The sequence below is a fragment of the Prosopis cineraria genome, unplaced genomic scaffold (assembly GCF_029017545.1).
Source record: "Prosopis cineraria cultivar Desert tree isolate PC_DT_omini unplaced genomic scaffold, ASM2901754v1 PC494, whole genome shotgun sequence".
Taxonomy (NCBI): Eukaryota; Viridiplantae; Streptophyta; class Magnoliopsida; order Fabales; family Fabaceae; genus Prosopis; species Prosopis cineraria.
Genome location: NW_026555819.1, coordinates 1 through 15,847, shown reverse-complemented (window position 1 = coordinate 15,847; position 15,847 = coordinate 1). Strand labels below are relative to the sequence as shown.

At 32.5% G+C, this 15,847-nt stretch overlaps 2 protein-coding genes and 1 pseudogene across 4 annotated transcripts; 2 read left to right on the top strand and 1 right to left on the bottom strand.

Annotated features, from left to right (window-relative positions):
* The first annotated feature begins 410 nt into the window (after positions 1–410).
* Positions 411–1,352, top strand: LOC129297308 (UPF0481 protein At3g47200-like; annotated as a pseudogene).
* A 2,219-nt stretch (positions 1,353–3,571) lies between these two features.
* LOC129297309 (mitochondrial inner membrane protease ATP23-like) lies at positions 3,572–5,428 on the bottom strand. Of its 2 annotated transcripts, none has more exons than XM_054935661.1 (2): positions 5,297–5,428; positions 3,572–4,278 (listed from the first exon to the last, which is right to left on the bottom strand). In XM_054935661.1, exon 2 carries the CDS (start codon positions 4,236–4,238, stop codon positions 3,675–3,677), a length of 564 nt encoding a protein of 187 aa, XP_054791636.1. In that variant the 5' UTR covers positions 4,239–4,278; positions 5,297–5,428; the 3' UTR covers positions 3,572–3,674. The 2 variants fall into 2 exon arrangements, with proteins under 2 accessions (XP_054791636.1, XP_054791637.1); XM_054935662.1 differs by having other exon boundaries at positions 3,572–4,272; positions 5,297–5,421.
* A 1,842-nt stretch (positions 5,429–7,270) lies between these two features.
* On the top strand, positions 7,271–14,573 carry LOC129297306 (pentatricopeptide repeat-containing protein At5g24830-like). Of its 2 annotated transcripts, XM_054935659.1 has the most exons (6): positions 7,271–7,590; positions 8,941–9,089; positions 9,516–9,707; positions 10,195–11,788; positions 12,847–13,035; positions 14,283–14,573. In XM_054935659.1, the coding sequence occupies exons 1-4, from the start codon at positions 7,588–7,590 to the stop codon at positions 11,630–11,632; spliced, it is 1,782 nt and encodes a 593-aa protein (XP_054791634.1). In that variant the 5' UTR covers positions 7,271–7,587; the 3' UTR covers positions 11,633–11,788; positions 12,847–13,035; positions 14,283–14,573. The 2 variants fall into 2 exon arrangements, with proteins under 2 accessions (XP_054791634.1, XP_054791635.1); XM_054935660.1 differs by lacking the exons at positions 12,847–13,035; positions 14,283–14,573 and adding an exon at positions 12,582–12,637.
* The last annotated feature ends 1,274 nt before the right edge of the window (positions 14,574–15,847 follow it).

The window sequence follows — 15,847 nt, the reverse complement described above, 5'->3', positions numbered from 1 at the left end:
CTAGATATTTTTCATCATTAAATTAGTTATAAATTTATTTCTGTCACTAAATTAGTTACACAAATAATCCATTACTAAATCCAAAACTAGTGATAGATTTTATTGATAAGTGACATGTTTGTTCATCATTAAATTTGATTTTTCTAGTAGTATATTTTTAAATTATAAGATAAGTCTTTATATATTTTTTTATATGCAGCACTGGACTAAAATTTACAATTTTTATTTATAATGATTTTATTTAGTTCTAAAGGGCAAAGGCCAACATTAGTGATCGTGAATTTTTTATCTCTTCATTTTGCATTAATTATTAAGTTGGTTCTTCAAGTTTCGCGAGACATTTAGAGCCAAAAGTTCGAGCTTCGTACTCGGAAAACATCAAACTCAACAAGAAGGAACTTTTGAAACTCATGTTAGTTGATGCTGGTTTCATAATTGAGCTCTTCAAAAGCTTCTATGAAGATCATTTGATGTGCAATAATGATGCTAAGTTATCACAACCATGGTTGAGCGTAGCTAAAAGGATGGATTTGATTTTACTTGAGAATCAACTTCCATTCTTTTTCCTTGAAGATTTACATGATAAAGCATTTCGTGTGAATCTTTGTGACAGTATTAAACCATTTCTTAAGCTCACATATAACTTCTTTGAATACTTTGACTTGCAAAAGTTAAAGCCTGATAGTAATTCTACTATTGGGATAAAGTACTTCACAGATCTTATCAGATACTTTCACTTACCAAGAACAGGTCCTACAAGTACAAGACATTCATCTCTAGAGGCTAGAGATCAAATTCTTTTGTACAGTGCGAGTGAGTTACAAGAAGCAGGAGTGAAGTTGAAGGTAAGCAAAAGCAAGTGTTTACTTGACTTGAAAATTTACAAGTGTGTTCTTGAGGTTCCAAAGATTTTAGTGGAAGATGAGACTGAGATTTTGTTCAGGAATATGATAGCTTTAGAACAGTATCATTATCCTTATGCTTCATATATTACAGACTATGTGATCATGTTGGATTGTTTGATCAGCACAAGCAAAGATGTGGGTATACTCATTCACAACAAGATAATGAGAAATTATATTGGGGTTGCTAATAATGTTGCTGCACTGGTCAATGGTCTGTGGAAAAATGCAGTTGTAATGGATTTTAGTTGTGAATACCTTGAAATTTGCAAAAAGTTGAATATGATCTGTCAAAATCCTTGGCACAAGTAGAAGGCAACTTTGAGAAGAGATTATTGTGGCACTCCTTGGCAAATTGCTATCTCAGTCACAGGATTCTTACTGCTGATTCTATCTATTGTGCAAACCATATTTTCTGTGCTGCAAGTGGTTACTATTGAGAGGATTTGATGGGGTTTATTTCCGTATGTACACCCATTACTTAGAGTACGTCTTTCAAACCCCAACTAATCCAAATCAAGCCAAGTTGGGCCACAAGTACAACAAGTTTTATGAACAAGTATTTAATATAACTGTATATCCAAGACTTGAATTTAAAATTTATAATTAAGTTAGCATAGCTTCCAACTAGTTGAGCTGCGTGTTTGTTGGTATTTGATGGAGTTTATTTTTTAACGAGTATTGTGCTTTCGACTTGAGACTTAATATACACACACACACATGCATATATATTTTGAGAGGTTTCATGTATATTATGCTTTGACTGTCTCGGATGAGGATAAGATTCTTTGTTTTTGTTTTCATTTTCATTTGAGGTGATATAGAGGGTCAAATTATATAAAGTATGGTTTGGTATACTATATGACTGTGAATTGGTGTTTCAAGTGCAGGGTATGACACTTTTGGAATAAAAAAACAAAAAGCAAATCAATGAGCATTTGTTAGTTTAGATCGGTTTGGTTATAGAGCTAAATAAATAAAAAATATGGAAAAAAAATAAATTTCAAAAACTGAATGAAACCAAACTCAACCAAATCATAATATTTCAGTTCGATTTGATTGAGTCAATTTGATTTTGGAATTGTTTCTAATATTTTATAAAAAAAATTCTAGGTCTTAAATTTAGAGCGAGTGGGAACAAGATTTAAATGAAAGAAATTAGACAAATCATATAAGAGTAATGGAATTACTATTTCTTTGTATCTCTTAAACATCATTTCAAGATTTGATTTCTGAAAGTGTATGAAAGACATCATTTGAAAAAAGATAACTTCTTAAATGACATTCAAGTTTCTTGAGGGATTAGTACTTAAGTTAAAAAAAAATTATTATTATTTTTTCACTATGATTTATTTCATTGAATTATTTTTTTTCATGGGCCAACAGAAAAAAAGAAATTATTTTTCACACAAGGACCATGTTACATGTTAACCTTTTTTTTTTCTGGGTCCATTGACACTTAAACTTAAAAAAATGACAACACAAACAACACATTTGTGTTGTCATTCTCTTAAATTCAATTGTGAATAGACCTGAAAATAATTAATTGTGTTGAGTTTTAAGAGGGGGAAATGTGTGTATGCATGCAAGCACTGCATGCCACTGCACGTGTTTGCGTGTAAGGGGGACCTATATGTGTATATTTTATATAGAATTAGATTCTTTTAATGAAAAATCGAAAACAAGCTGAAACAATCACTGTTTCATGAATATACTTTAGACTCGCATTACAGATACGATTCAGCATCATTCAGATCCATCCAATTAACAAACATAAGCATAACTCACAGGCACCACTAAGGCAAGATAAGATATTATTCAATTTCGAGATCAGACGACTCAGATCAAATTTACGTTCGCATGTAAAATTGAGATACCAAAATGGCACATTAGCGGGCAGCTAGATATGATTATGCAAGCCATTTAAACTGTACATCTGCCTCACTACCCAGAAAAAGGCCTAATGAATTTTGATAACAATGTCGTTTATGCACCAAATTAATATACTAAGCTATACCCTAACGTAGCTACAGTACAACCTAGCTCATTTCACTAGGAGTTATTCCAAGTTGATTCTCAAGCAAATTTAAGTGTTTACAAGTTACCAACAAGTTGATTTCAAGACTGAATGTAAAAAACTCTAATTACTAGAAAGCAAGCAATCAAAGCAAGTAAAATGGGTGGATGATAGTATATTAATTTGTAACACTTGAGAATCACTCTAAATCAACTTGGAATAGCTTTCAAGAGGCAACCTACGTTGTGCTCTATACACATTAAGGTTCATCTAGTATCTCGATTTGATAGGACTAATGCTATCAAATTGAATTACGTGTAGAATAATAAGAAATAACAAGGGTAAAGCAAATATGTTTGTTACCTTTCAAATTAGTTTCTTTTACATTTTTGTCCTGTTCACAATCTCACTGATGGGCTTCTCTGCTCACTGTTCGAACCTAGTGATGGAGTATAAAACCAGATAATAATAAACTGTGGATGCAAGATGAAACATACTTCACTTTGAGAAAAGAAAAAAGGGGGGGGGGGCGCAACAGCTCTACATGTTATAACATTCACCAATTTTGAATTGCAAAAACCCAATTTTATGTGGAAGTTCAACCAATTTAATGAATTTTATAAAACGATTGGCATTTTGAGTTACATTTGGGAAAAAAAAAAAATTCCTGCATTCCTATCTCAGATAAAAATAATCCACAACAAATCAAAACAATCGTTGTTAGGAGGTGGCAAGCTCCTACGCCCTCAGAGAACTTATGGAGCTCTGTCAAAGGGCTGTGTGTCGTTGTAACAAACATCCCAAACAGCTTCCATGGCGTCCTTGGCAGCTGCTTCAGAGCAGTAAGGATTTCCAGACAATGATGCCATAACTCTTCGTTTTATACATTCTTGTTGATGACCACGTATTTTAAAATGACCTCGCAGAAGTTCCCGTTTGTAGTGACAATCTCCACTCAGATGATTGGATCGGATCTCGCTACAAGCATGATGGGCACAATTAGTCCAATCTAAGTTGGCAGCACAACAATCGTCATACGCATGAATCAACTCATGAGCTAACACCTGGTTGACCTCATCTTGTACAGCTATCTTATTCACACACACTATAATCCCTTCACCGCGAATGTAACCACCACTTACATTTTTCTCACAATTTACAGCCCTGAAGAAATTGTTTGCCACAGGACACCCAGCTTTCTCTAAGCGTTCCCTCAAGAACCTTACCATTGGAGTTTGGAGGCCCTTTTGAATCATGGATTCACATTGCTCCACGGTTTTTCCACCATAAGTAGATGATGCAGACTCTTGCTCTTCCATTCACTCCGCTTCAGTTGAAAGACAAGCGCCTACCCTAAAACTTAGATTGAAAGATTTTATCAGTAAAGCCTCTCAAAAAAAATTCTATACCATTACTTTCCAATCAATAAAAATGTAGTGCACTGTTTAAAATAAAATTATTTAGTTCTGAAGACATTAAGACAACTATCAGTCATTTAAAAATTAAGAAATGGTGGAAGTAGCTTCCCTTTTGACTTCCATTGTTGAAAGAAGCCACAGCCTTCACTAGTGAAGTAGTCTAGGCGCCACCATATGGTGATAGTGTGATACTAGCAACGCATAAGTATATAAATAGACCCTTCATATATGATATGAAAAGATATTACCACTGATTACATATGTATATAGAGGCAAATAATATTTCTATATCGGCCAAAAAATATGTTGAAGTTCTAGCTAATCTGAATTTGAGTTTGTACTTACATCCTATACATTTGAAATATGAATAGTTCTAGCTCATCTAGCAATGCACATTTGATATAATATCCTTTCAATTTTTGTTACAGATACTTTGTCAAAGATGCCTTGGTAGGCGAATTGATTAAAGAAACTCCTCCAAGCAACTGAAGAATGACAATTTAAACTCAAGACTCTAAATTGTTAGACACAACTCGAACCAAGTCATTACCAGATCATGCATCACATATGCCTTGAGAATTTTCTAAATAAATGATCATATAAAGAGATTAATAAACAGAATGCCACTACAAAAGAAATCCAACATTGCACAACAAAACAATCCAAATCATATAAGTGGCTAGCAATCAAAACGAAGAGAGCAGAAGTATAATAGCCGATTACACCCCCATTGAAGTAAAACATTTTACCAAAAAAAAAAGATTAAATTTAATCTTCATTCAAAACCTTAAATATTAAAAAGACTATAATTCAAAGCTAAATAAAATGAAAAATTTAAAACAGAGTCAGAAGCGGCGCGACGGCGTCCGACAAAGGTTTGACAACAAAGCAGGGAGCGGAAGACGGGGAGAATAAATTCAGATCAAGATCTAAAGCCAGATCTAAGAAATCAATCTCACCGGATTTTGGGAGTAGACAACCACGCAGGGCTAAAAACGGCTGACGGCGCCCAGCATGGAGTGCTTGTTCTTTTTTCGCCCGAAAAGTCTGGAGTGCTGGTGCTGGTGCTGGTTCTTCGACGAAGAAAAGAGGGTTATAATATTTAATTAATTTTAGAGAAAATTAGGCTGCCCCAAACCCAAATACTAAAATTTATTTTATTAATTTATATTTATATTTAAAAAAATTAATCTTTTAATACTTAAACTTTTAATTCACTTGTAATTTAATTTTTCAATTATGACTCAATCTTTCAACTATAACTTATTTATAAATTAGTTCTTCAACTTTTAAATCACTTATAATTTAATCTTTCAACTTTTTTTAATTCTCTTTTTTCATATTAGCTTAAATCTCACATCAAAGAGTTAGAGAAAGGTATTTTAAAATAATATATGAGCTTTTTTTATCTTTTTTATTTGATAAAAAATTTTTTAAAAAAATTAAAAATAAGGACCAAATTATAAGTGAATCAAACGTTAAGAGATTGAGTACAATAAGTTATAATTTAGGGATTGAGTTACAGCGAGTCACAGAAAAATTGAGTTACAAGTGAATTAAAAATTGAAAGATTAAAAGATTAATTTTTTCTTATATTTATATTAAGTTAAAATATGTAAAACCCACAATCTTTGCACAATCTTTCATTTTTTTTAATTTAAAATTAATATCTCTAATTTTTTTCATTTTTATTACAAACTTTTTTATTATTATTTTTTAATAAAAATTAATTATTTAATTTTTATAGTTTTGATTCAATTATAATTCATTCCTTAAAACTTATTATAATTCAATTTTTGGAGTTTTGACTCTTATAAATCAATCATTAAATTTTGCCTCTTGTAATTTAGTTTTTAAAATTTTAACTTCTTAAATATTGATCCTTATATTTTAAAAATAAAATTATAATGATTAAAAATATTTTAAACTTTTAATATTTATAATATTTATAAAGATTAAAAAGGTTTAATAATTTAAAATGTTAGTACTAAATTTTAAAATATTTTTAATCTTTATAATTTTATTTTTAAAAAATATAAGGATCGATATTTAAGAGGTTAAAATTTCATAAATTAAATTACAAAAGACAAAGTTTAAAGATTGATTTACAACATATTTAAAACTTCAGGGATTAAGTTATAATGAGTCAAATTTATAATTAAATTATAATTAAATCAAAATTATAAGAATTAAAAAGATTAATTTTTTTTAATTATCATATTAATAGAAATCATCATATCATATTTTAAAAAACATATAATAACATTCCATATAAGCTAATCGTACAACAACAATAATAATAAGCCTTACAAAAACAAGTGTAAAGGAGAATGAAAGGATTTATACATTGATTTGTCACTGACTTTAGTAAAGTTGAGGAATTGCTTTCAATCTTTGAAGCTCCTCAAGCTATGCCTCGCACTCGCTCTCCCCCTCTGGTTTTGCTTGCAGATTTGTGCTGAACTTTGTTGTGTGAAGCTCGATCGCTGCACACCGATTAGAGTACCGATGATTGTTGGGTCTGGCAATTTTTTTTTATTTTCTAAAGGGTAAAAATAGTACTTTCATATTAAAATTAACAATAGTTCAAAGTTAGTTTCAAACTTAAAAAAAAAAAGAGTCATCGACAACTATTTCAAAATTTACAGAATTTTCTATATTTTAATTTTTTTTGACCTGATATGTTTATTTTAATTTAATATGTATATGTATATTATAAAAATATAAACACTGTCATACTTATACACGGACATTAATTGTTTGATATTGGCCTGATTGTAAGAATGCCAACTAAATTCATTCCATCTATTAACAGGCCTGTTGGACCCGGTTCGGCCCATAGCACTTGGCGAGCAGGCAGCGCTGTGTAATGCCCTCTTCTATGTGTGAAGTCTCCACGTCCTCTCTCCGATTGGTTTTGCTGCTTTGCATCTCGCTTGGTACATTATTCAAGCAAGGCTCTGTTACCTGAGGCTTCTTATTCTTCTTCACAGACCCGTTTTCGGCTTCTCTTTTCTTTCCCAAATTTCCACTGAATCCCAGAGTAAGTCATTTGAGACGCCAGCCCCACGGCCAATAAACGGAAGCTGTCTGGGTTTCAGTCAGCTTACATTGCAGATCCGAGTAAGTTTTTGAAACTTAGAAAAAGGGAGAATCCGGGCCTGACGTTTTTGGTGGATATACTGTTCTTTTGTTCTTCTCTTTTCGTCGTTCCTTGGAGTCATAAACTAAAGCAGTTCAATTCAAATCCATGGTAAGATTTGATTTCATTTTTCAATTAATTCAGTTATGGGTTAGTTATTTAGTTTGAGATTCAGTAATACATAAATAGGTGCTAATATATCCGTTGGGGGTGTAATGTTTCCAATGAGAGCATTTGGCATCATCATTGGTATCCTTTTTTGTTGGAGTGTCTGGGGGAAAGGATAAATCTTTTGACTGAGGAAAATGTTTTGCTAGTACTATCTGGTACATAAGCAGGAGCTCATGTTTCCGTTGGGTGTTTAGTGTTTCCAGTGAGAGCATTTGGCATCATCAGATGCTTACTTATGTTGGTGCCTGTATTCTCCTAACACAGTTATTAGTACTATCTGGTACTTCTTTGGTCTTTTAGGGTACTACTTAAGCAAAATGAAGATGGATATTTGGGAAACTTACAGATTTAATTAATCTACCATTGATGTTCAAGGTTTTTGGTATTTTCTTTGGAGTTCGATATCAAGGGCAAGTTCCTAATTTCGATAAAGCAAATTCTGTCCCATGTGTTGGCTATATTTTGTCACCATACATTCTCTTTTTGGTCAAACTAAACCTTTCTGGGATATTGTTAATAACTCTTTACAAACGTTAAAACTTACTCTTTTTAGCGTGTTTATGATTCTTGCTTTTGCTTTCAAATCATGCCTTTATTTCAAATAGTGGGACCTTTAATTATAGGGAGTGACACATTGGCATTTAGCCATCAACCTTCAACAAGCTGTGTCCTTCTATCATATTTCACACCTTTATTTGGCTGTGTGTATCTTTTATCATTTAAGGAGCTGTTAGTACAGTATTTTTTTTACATTCCTAAGTTTCTTGGATATCATAATTTGGTTATCACCCAAAGTATTGTCTTTAGGATTTGAATTCTTATCCATTTAATTTTGTCTCTGTGTCTCTATGCAACCTGTGCAGTTTATGTTATCATGTACAATATAATGCATCTTTTTGTTAAGAATTATGTAACATTTTACATGTGTATATTTTTTTCCATGTTACCCGTTTATTTAAATTATCATGTCTTATGGTTACCAGTAGTTTAGCTTGAATTTGTTTTTGGAAATCTATGATTTTTCATGATTTTCTTGTAATCTCTCGGGCAGGTGACCTAGAGTGCTAAATGCATTATTAGTGTTAATGACCAGATTCTGTAATCAAATTTGTTTTGTGGATCAATCTTTTAGATAAATGTTTTTTCTGAATTGATTATCTGCAATCAGATTTATCTGAGTGAGCTGAATGGCAGTGAGTGGAAACTCTTTCTAATGATTATTGATGTCTCACCCTACATGTTGATTCTGTACTGCGTTGTGGCCGAATAATTTGTTTTTGGTTGTCTCAGCTAACAGCTGCCTTTGGAGAATCACCTTTCCTGCAAGTCCATGTTGCTTTCTTAAGATTTTTGAATCAGTTTGGGTGCATCAAGCATGATGTTGGTCAAATCATTGCTGGCTTTTTCCACTCCCAGCCAAAGAAGGATAGAAATGGCAGGTAATTTCATTTAGTTTTCCTCTTCTCATTTTCTTTTTCTTTATTTTGGTGGGGGTGGGGGAAGCCTATAGTCCATATTTTACTGTCTTTTCTTGCCATAAAAGTAAGGTACATTATAGGGTTTTAGACTTTTAGCAGTTTTGGCTGTTGACAAAGTTTCGGCTATAGACAAAATTATGCTGAAAAAGAAACGGTTATGCTGATATTCAACTTGGCTTGGCTGACCTTAAATGGTAAAAAGGGAAGAGAGAGAAATATGAACTATAAATTTATTACTTGGAGAATTGAGAAATAGTTATCAATGTATTTGTCTTACCTTCTACCTTTTCTTTTCTGGATTGTCTCCTGTTACACCATACACACTTATGACTGTGTTTGCAACTTCTGGCTCAGTATTATCATGATGTTTTCATTATTTGCATGTAGGACTCTCTGTGAAGAGTATATGCTTTCATCATCTGCCAAAGATTTCATATCAAATATGGGAAAGGAGTGCCCATTAGATGCTGAAAATTGGTCAAGAGAGAGGAATTTTGGTGATAAGAATGCCCCACAAGCTGTTTTCAATGCTTTGGATAATATGCTAAAGGACAGTCTAGAGCGTCTGCAGAAGATGAGGTGAGCTTCGATATTGTAAATTTTGGAGCATCTGAGAGATATGTGTCATAGTCAACTTCAAAGTAGTTCTTTATAAAAAAATTCCAGGGCTGTTTAGTTTTGGCTTCATCTCTTTTTTGCAGTTATTTAAAAGTATAAATTTATATCTGTTATGGCAGAATAATATTGGAAGAGAGAGAAATAGAGAGGATTGGAGAGAAGAACAAAAAGAAATGAGAGAATCAGGGAGATTGAGAGGAAACAGAGAGACAAGAGAGGTACTGAATAATATGCTGATCTATTATTGATGACTAGCATACGAGATTACAATAGGGTCATAGGCATTTATAAGCTTCTAAAAAAAAATCCCAACAGCCATTCCCTGTAACTAACCTAATGGCTAGTTTTATAACTAATTCTAGTCATATTTACAATTATATAACAATATCAATATCTTTGGGGAGTCTAGAATGGATGGCATGTCTATTTCTTACAATAAATTTTGCAGGAAAAGCATAACTTTGGAAAAACTAGATCATGCTGGATATACATGTAAATTTAACTACATTGAGTACACAGCCATCATTAGAATGTTATGCTTGGAAGGTAAATTGGGAGCAGCATTATGGCTTCAGAGCAAAATGGTGCAGAAAGGTTCTCTTCCTGATGTATTTACCCACAACCATCTGGTGAATGGGCTGTGTAAAATGGGTTTAATGGAGAAAGCAGGCTGGCTTATTGAACAAATGTTAGAACAGGGCCCCTCCCCCAACTGTGCCACCTACAACACATTTATAAAGGGTTATTGCCTCACTAATAATTTAGATAAAGCTCTCCATTTGTTCTCTACCATGGCCCATGCTGGCATTCAGCCAAACAGGGTTACATGTAACATACTTGTGCATGCATTGTGTGGGAAAGGTCTTTTGAAGGAGGCTAAAATGCTCTTCGATAAAATATTAAATGATGATGATGGTGAAGGAAAACCAGATTTAGTTGCCTCTACAATATATATGGATTATCATTTTAAGAATGGAGCTATGATTCAGGCCCTCAGCATTTGGGATGAGATGCTTCAGAAGAATGGAAAAGTAGATGCTGTTGCTTATAATGTTCTAATCCATGGACTTTGTATGAATCAAAAAATGAATCTTGCTTATGGATATGCATGTGAAATGCTTAAGAAAGGCTTGCTTCCTGATGTGTTTACTTACAATACTCTTATCAGTGCCCTTTGCAAGGAAGGCCGGATTGACGAAGCTTGCTATCTTCTTGGGGTTATGTCTAAAATGGGAGTTATGCCTGACCAAATATCCTACAATATTATGATGCAGGGCCTTTGTTTGAATGGATATGCTGTTAGAGCCAAACAATTGCTTCAATTCATGTTGGATTACATAATGGTGCCCAAGCCTTTAATATGGAACCTTGTAATTGACTGTTATGGAGGATGTGGAGATCTTGGCAATGCATTCATTACGAAAGAGCAGATGCTGGCTTTTGGTGTTAGGCCCAATGTATTTACTTATAATCTATTAATTAACGCACAAATGAAGATTGGAAACTTTTATGATGCTTATTCTTTGAAGGAAGATATGGTTTTAAATGGCATCTATCCTGACGTGGTTACTTACAATTTGTTGATAGGTGCTGCTTGCAATTTAGGCAACCTTAGTTTTGCACTTCTATTACTTGATGAGATGCTCAGAATGGGATATGAGCCAGATTTGATTACTTACACTGAACTGATTAGAGGGTACTGCATGAGAGGTAACATAAAAGAGGCAGAAGAGGTTTTTGCCAAAGTACAGAAATCTGGTTTATTGAGTGATCATGTTCCAGTTCAGATTCTTTTTAACAAATACTGCAAACTGGAAGAACCGGTCATGGCATTTAACTTTTATCAGGACTGGTTAGCAAGTAAACGATACTGTCATCTTTACTAAATCCTGTATTATGCCCATTGCTTTAGACATTGCGGAGTCATGCAATTTGCAAAAGAAAGCTGTGCTTGATTGAAAGTCTTCTTTTGGTTTCTGGAGTAGACTTCAATCCAAATGTGCTGCTCATGTTTTGGTTCATACGAGTGACAAATGCTTTAGGTAAGTGTCTCTGCAATCTGCTTGTACAGTATGCTTTTATTTAATGGAAGTCTTGTCACTATTTAAATCCTTTTGCTGAATACTGAGCTCAGAAGTTTAAATATTCTCATTTGGGTTAATGATTCTAGATGTTTTAATCATTGTAATCAATTTTGTGGCAATAATTACATGATACAATCTGATGCATGTTGTGACTTTCACGTGCTTGAATTGTTGAAACTGCTTGCACTGATGAAAATTCAGCAAGAATTGAAGAATTTTATGATTCTGCTATTTGCACTATCCTATCTTGGGTCTGTGCTTTGCTGGGCACAATTTTTTAGTTTACTCTTGGAGTCTGTCAGGTGTTTCGCTTACCGTGCTCCCAAAGTTGAAAGCCAAAAAGTTTATTGGTTGGGATATTTGTTGCAATATTACATTATAAATATTGCGAGATGTTTTCACTTTGTTTTTGAATCGTAGTGTTTGATACACTTTTCAATTCAGAATTTTGGAAAAAGAAAAAAAAAAACAAGAAGAAGCTATAGTCTTGTGTGCAATTGACTGCGACTTGACAACTGTGGTTAACCATCTGTGTTCCTTTGAAGATTTTGGACTCAAGCTTATTTTGATTTTAATTATGATTAGTGTGGACAACAACTTGAGACTGGAATCTGTTGTAATAGAACCACAACAGAGTAGTAAAAACATTGAAACTTGTGCTTGTTAAATTGATGGGAAATTTATTTATTGCCTGAAGTTCAAATTTTTCTAATCTAGACACTGATCTTTGCCCTGTATTTTTGAACTTGAGACAATAATGGTCAAACAAATTGCTGGCTTTGGGCTTTGGTGAGAAAAATGAAGCGGTTACGGATCCCATGTTTTTAGATACAAGGATTTCTGGCTTTTGTGGATTACATTTTTTATCAAAGGCTTGAATCTAAGATTTCCTGGTAACTATTGACACCGTTTACCGCTTTGTCCATACCTAGTGGCTTTAAGCATTCTGACATTTTTTGGGTTTGCCTGTTCTTGTTTTTGTATAGAGTGACATTTTGGTCTTTTTTGGAATGCAGAATTTTCCAGGCTCATGCAGATGGTAGCGGCGGAAAAAAAAATCAGTTCAGGTGTCACTATGCTGCTACTCAGATTGTTTTTGGATCTTATTCTCCCTCGGAACTTGTTCATGCAAATATTAGAACAGTGAACAGTGAACGCACGGGAGGGAATGCACAATATGAAACTGGAGTTTCTCATAGACTGTGGTGAGAATCATGTCTTATGCTTGAGAAATTTCTTGGAGTGAACTTACAAATTAATGGGAGAGTGCTAAAAGCTGACTGGTTTTATTTCCCAAGGGATTGCAAACAAATTACGCATAATACTCTCTCCAGACCATAACATAGGATATCTTCTAAAAACCTTGGTTGGTCTAAAATGATATAGGATGTCAGTTTTATAATTATTTTTTCAACTATACCTCTACTTCATTTATTACTCATTTTTAAAAAATTATGTATTGAATTTTCAATTTCAATTGTCGTTATTAAGGCACTTAATATAAGATACTTAATAAGGGTATAATTGGAAAGATAAATTTTTTAAGAAATTAGGGTTTCACCTAACTTTTTTTTCAGAGCCCTGAAGTAGTTGCCACCATTCTATTTGTGGTCCAGAGAGAGTACATGTTGCTATATTTTTTTTTTTTCCGAGGCCACCTTGCGTGTTTCTAGTTATTACTAGTGAGGATGTGAAGCAAAGATACAACTAATTGCTTATGAAAGTGAAAGGAACAAATAGTTGCTGTTGAGTATTTGGTTGCTTGGCCTTTCGCAGTTGTCTGTAACTTCTCCATTTGATCATACTTTTCCTGCATGCTGATGTTATTATGCGGGTTAGCTCTCAGCTTTACCAAAGCATTTTAAAATAGGGAGAATTACATATAAGTCCTATATAAGAAAATTGATTGCTTACGAGTCCTATCTACTTGTAACTACTGAAATTTAACATGTAAATGTAGGAGTTTGACTTGTAAATGGATTGAAGAAATAATTGATTTCCTTATTTGACACCTGGTTAAGACCTATGTAAAGAAATTAATTACTTACAAGTCTCGTCTACTTATAACTACTGAAACTTAACATATAAATATAGAAGTTTGACTTGTAAATGGAGTAAAGAAACAATTAATTTTCTTATTTGGGATCTGATTGTAATTCTCCTTTGAACAGATCAATGATGAATTGTACCCAAGTAAGCAATTTATCTTGGAATTGGAATAAAACTTAACCCACATATCGATCTCTGCTAAATGCTAATCATCTGTATAAACTTGACATCATTGAATTAAATGTGAGATGGAATTGCTTATTTACTCTCAAAATGATGATGGTTCATTGTTTATTCTTCTGTCGGTTTCTGTTTCATGCTTCATTTTTATATTAGATTTCCAGTGTCTATTTTTTATTCTTTGGGATAATACTAACTTTTTCATTATTGTTTTATGAATCAGAAGGAATGTTGAGAAAAAGTGGCACATCGTGACATGAAGATATCGTCAAAAATGCCGGCAAATTACGATGCAACATTGCCATCAAAATCTGGAGTTTTGGAATGAGAACATGCTTCAAGAAAACTAGGAATTATAGTCACTGATTCATATCGTCGATTTAACCACTAGGCACTTGGATTAACCAACCAAGTGGTCGATCCAATTTAACCAAAAATCTCGGAGTTCAAGCTTGAATATGCAGCAACAATTAAATTTTTAATGGGAGGTTTGTCTCCCAAAAGGTGCTCACAAGTTACTGATGTATTAATTTAAGTCAGATTTAGGATACAAGAGTGAAAATAAAAATAAAAAAATGCAACTTTGAATGATATGACTGGCCTGCATAGTTACTTGTGGTTGATAAATAAATAAAATAAAAGGTAAGAATTTGAAGATTTTAAGGAGGCATTTTTAGATGGAACTAGTACATCATGTGATTGATAATTCATTTATAAAATTATATCACTTCAATCAAATAAAATCTTATATCATTATTTTTAATAATTTTATTTTATAATAGAATGCATATATAATTTTTTACATTTTATCTCTTTATTATTGTTAATATCAGAATCAGTTTATATTTAATGTCATTTGAATACCATATTTTATTAGATAAATCATGAATAATGTTGTGCATTTGGTTCATATAAAAATTTTTGGTTCTGTAGATGTTTGCTATAAAGTGAAGGCATGGAAGAATTTTTGCATGACCATATGTAGTTCTAACTCCTCATCCTCAGAAAATATATTAATAAAAAAACTTGATAATAAATACTAAAAGTTATTTTCACAGGGGAATTAGCTTCTTTTTATCTTAACCATTAGATCAAAATTTGAACATTTCTGTTATGTTATAAAATATTATTTATCTTTCATTACTTAAGTTCTAAGCTGAATTTAAATTTTAGCATAATAAATTATTTAATTTATAATTTAACATAGTGGCATTTTACTTGACAACTCCAAGTCCCTTCATGGTGGTTGATTACCTTCTTTTAGACTTATTTCACACTACAAGTCAGGTTCTACAAACATAAAGCTTAATTTGGGAGAGGAGAGAAAGGACAATATTGCCATCTCATGAAAAATGTTAATCCCCAGAAAGTCTCAAAAGACTTCAAAGTAATTAGAGCATTTTGTGATTTTTTAATTAAGATATGCATATGTCAGTGATATTTTATTATCATTTTCCCAAAGCAAATGGGTTACCAAGTACAACGTCTATATATTCTGATATTCTAGACATTTCTCATTCATGCTAGGCTTGTTATAAACTAGTATACAAAGCAAGAACTCTCCTGAAATATGATAAAATTAAACATTTGTTTTTTTTCTTTCTTAATTCTTTTTTTAATCGATTAATAGTCATGAATTTCTAAATGCTTTTATATATATATATAGATATATATATCTATTTGAGATATTTTATGAAGATGGAAAAGAAAAAAGGGAAAACAAGCGCAAGTTAACATATCCGGTGGAACTACATATCACTCCTATTTCTTTCAATCTTCAATTCTAAA

Coding starts and splice junctions, on each gene's coding strand:
- LOC129297309 (XM_054935661.1), bottom strand. CDS start 4,238: ATGGAAGAGCAAGAGTCTGCATCATCTACTTATGGTGGAAAAACCGTG.
- LOC129297306 (XM_054935659.1), top strand. Junction 9,090..9,515: donor AAGAAGGATAGAAATGGCAG/GTAATTTCATTT, acceptor ATTTGCATGTAG/GACTCTCTGTGAAGAGTATA. Junction 9,708..10,194: donor GAGCGTCTGCAGAAGATGAG/GTGAGCTTCGAT, acceptor TAAATTTTGCAG/GAAAAGCATAACTTTGGAAA.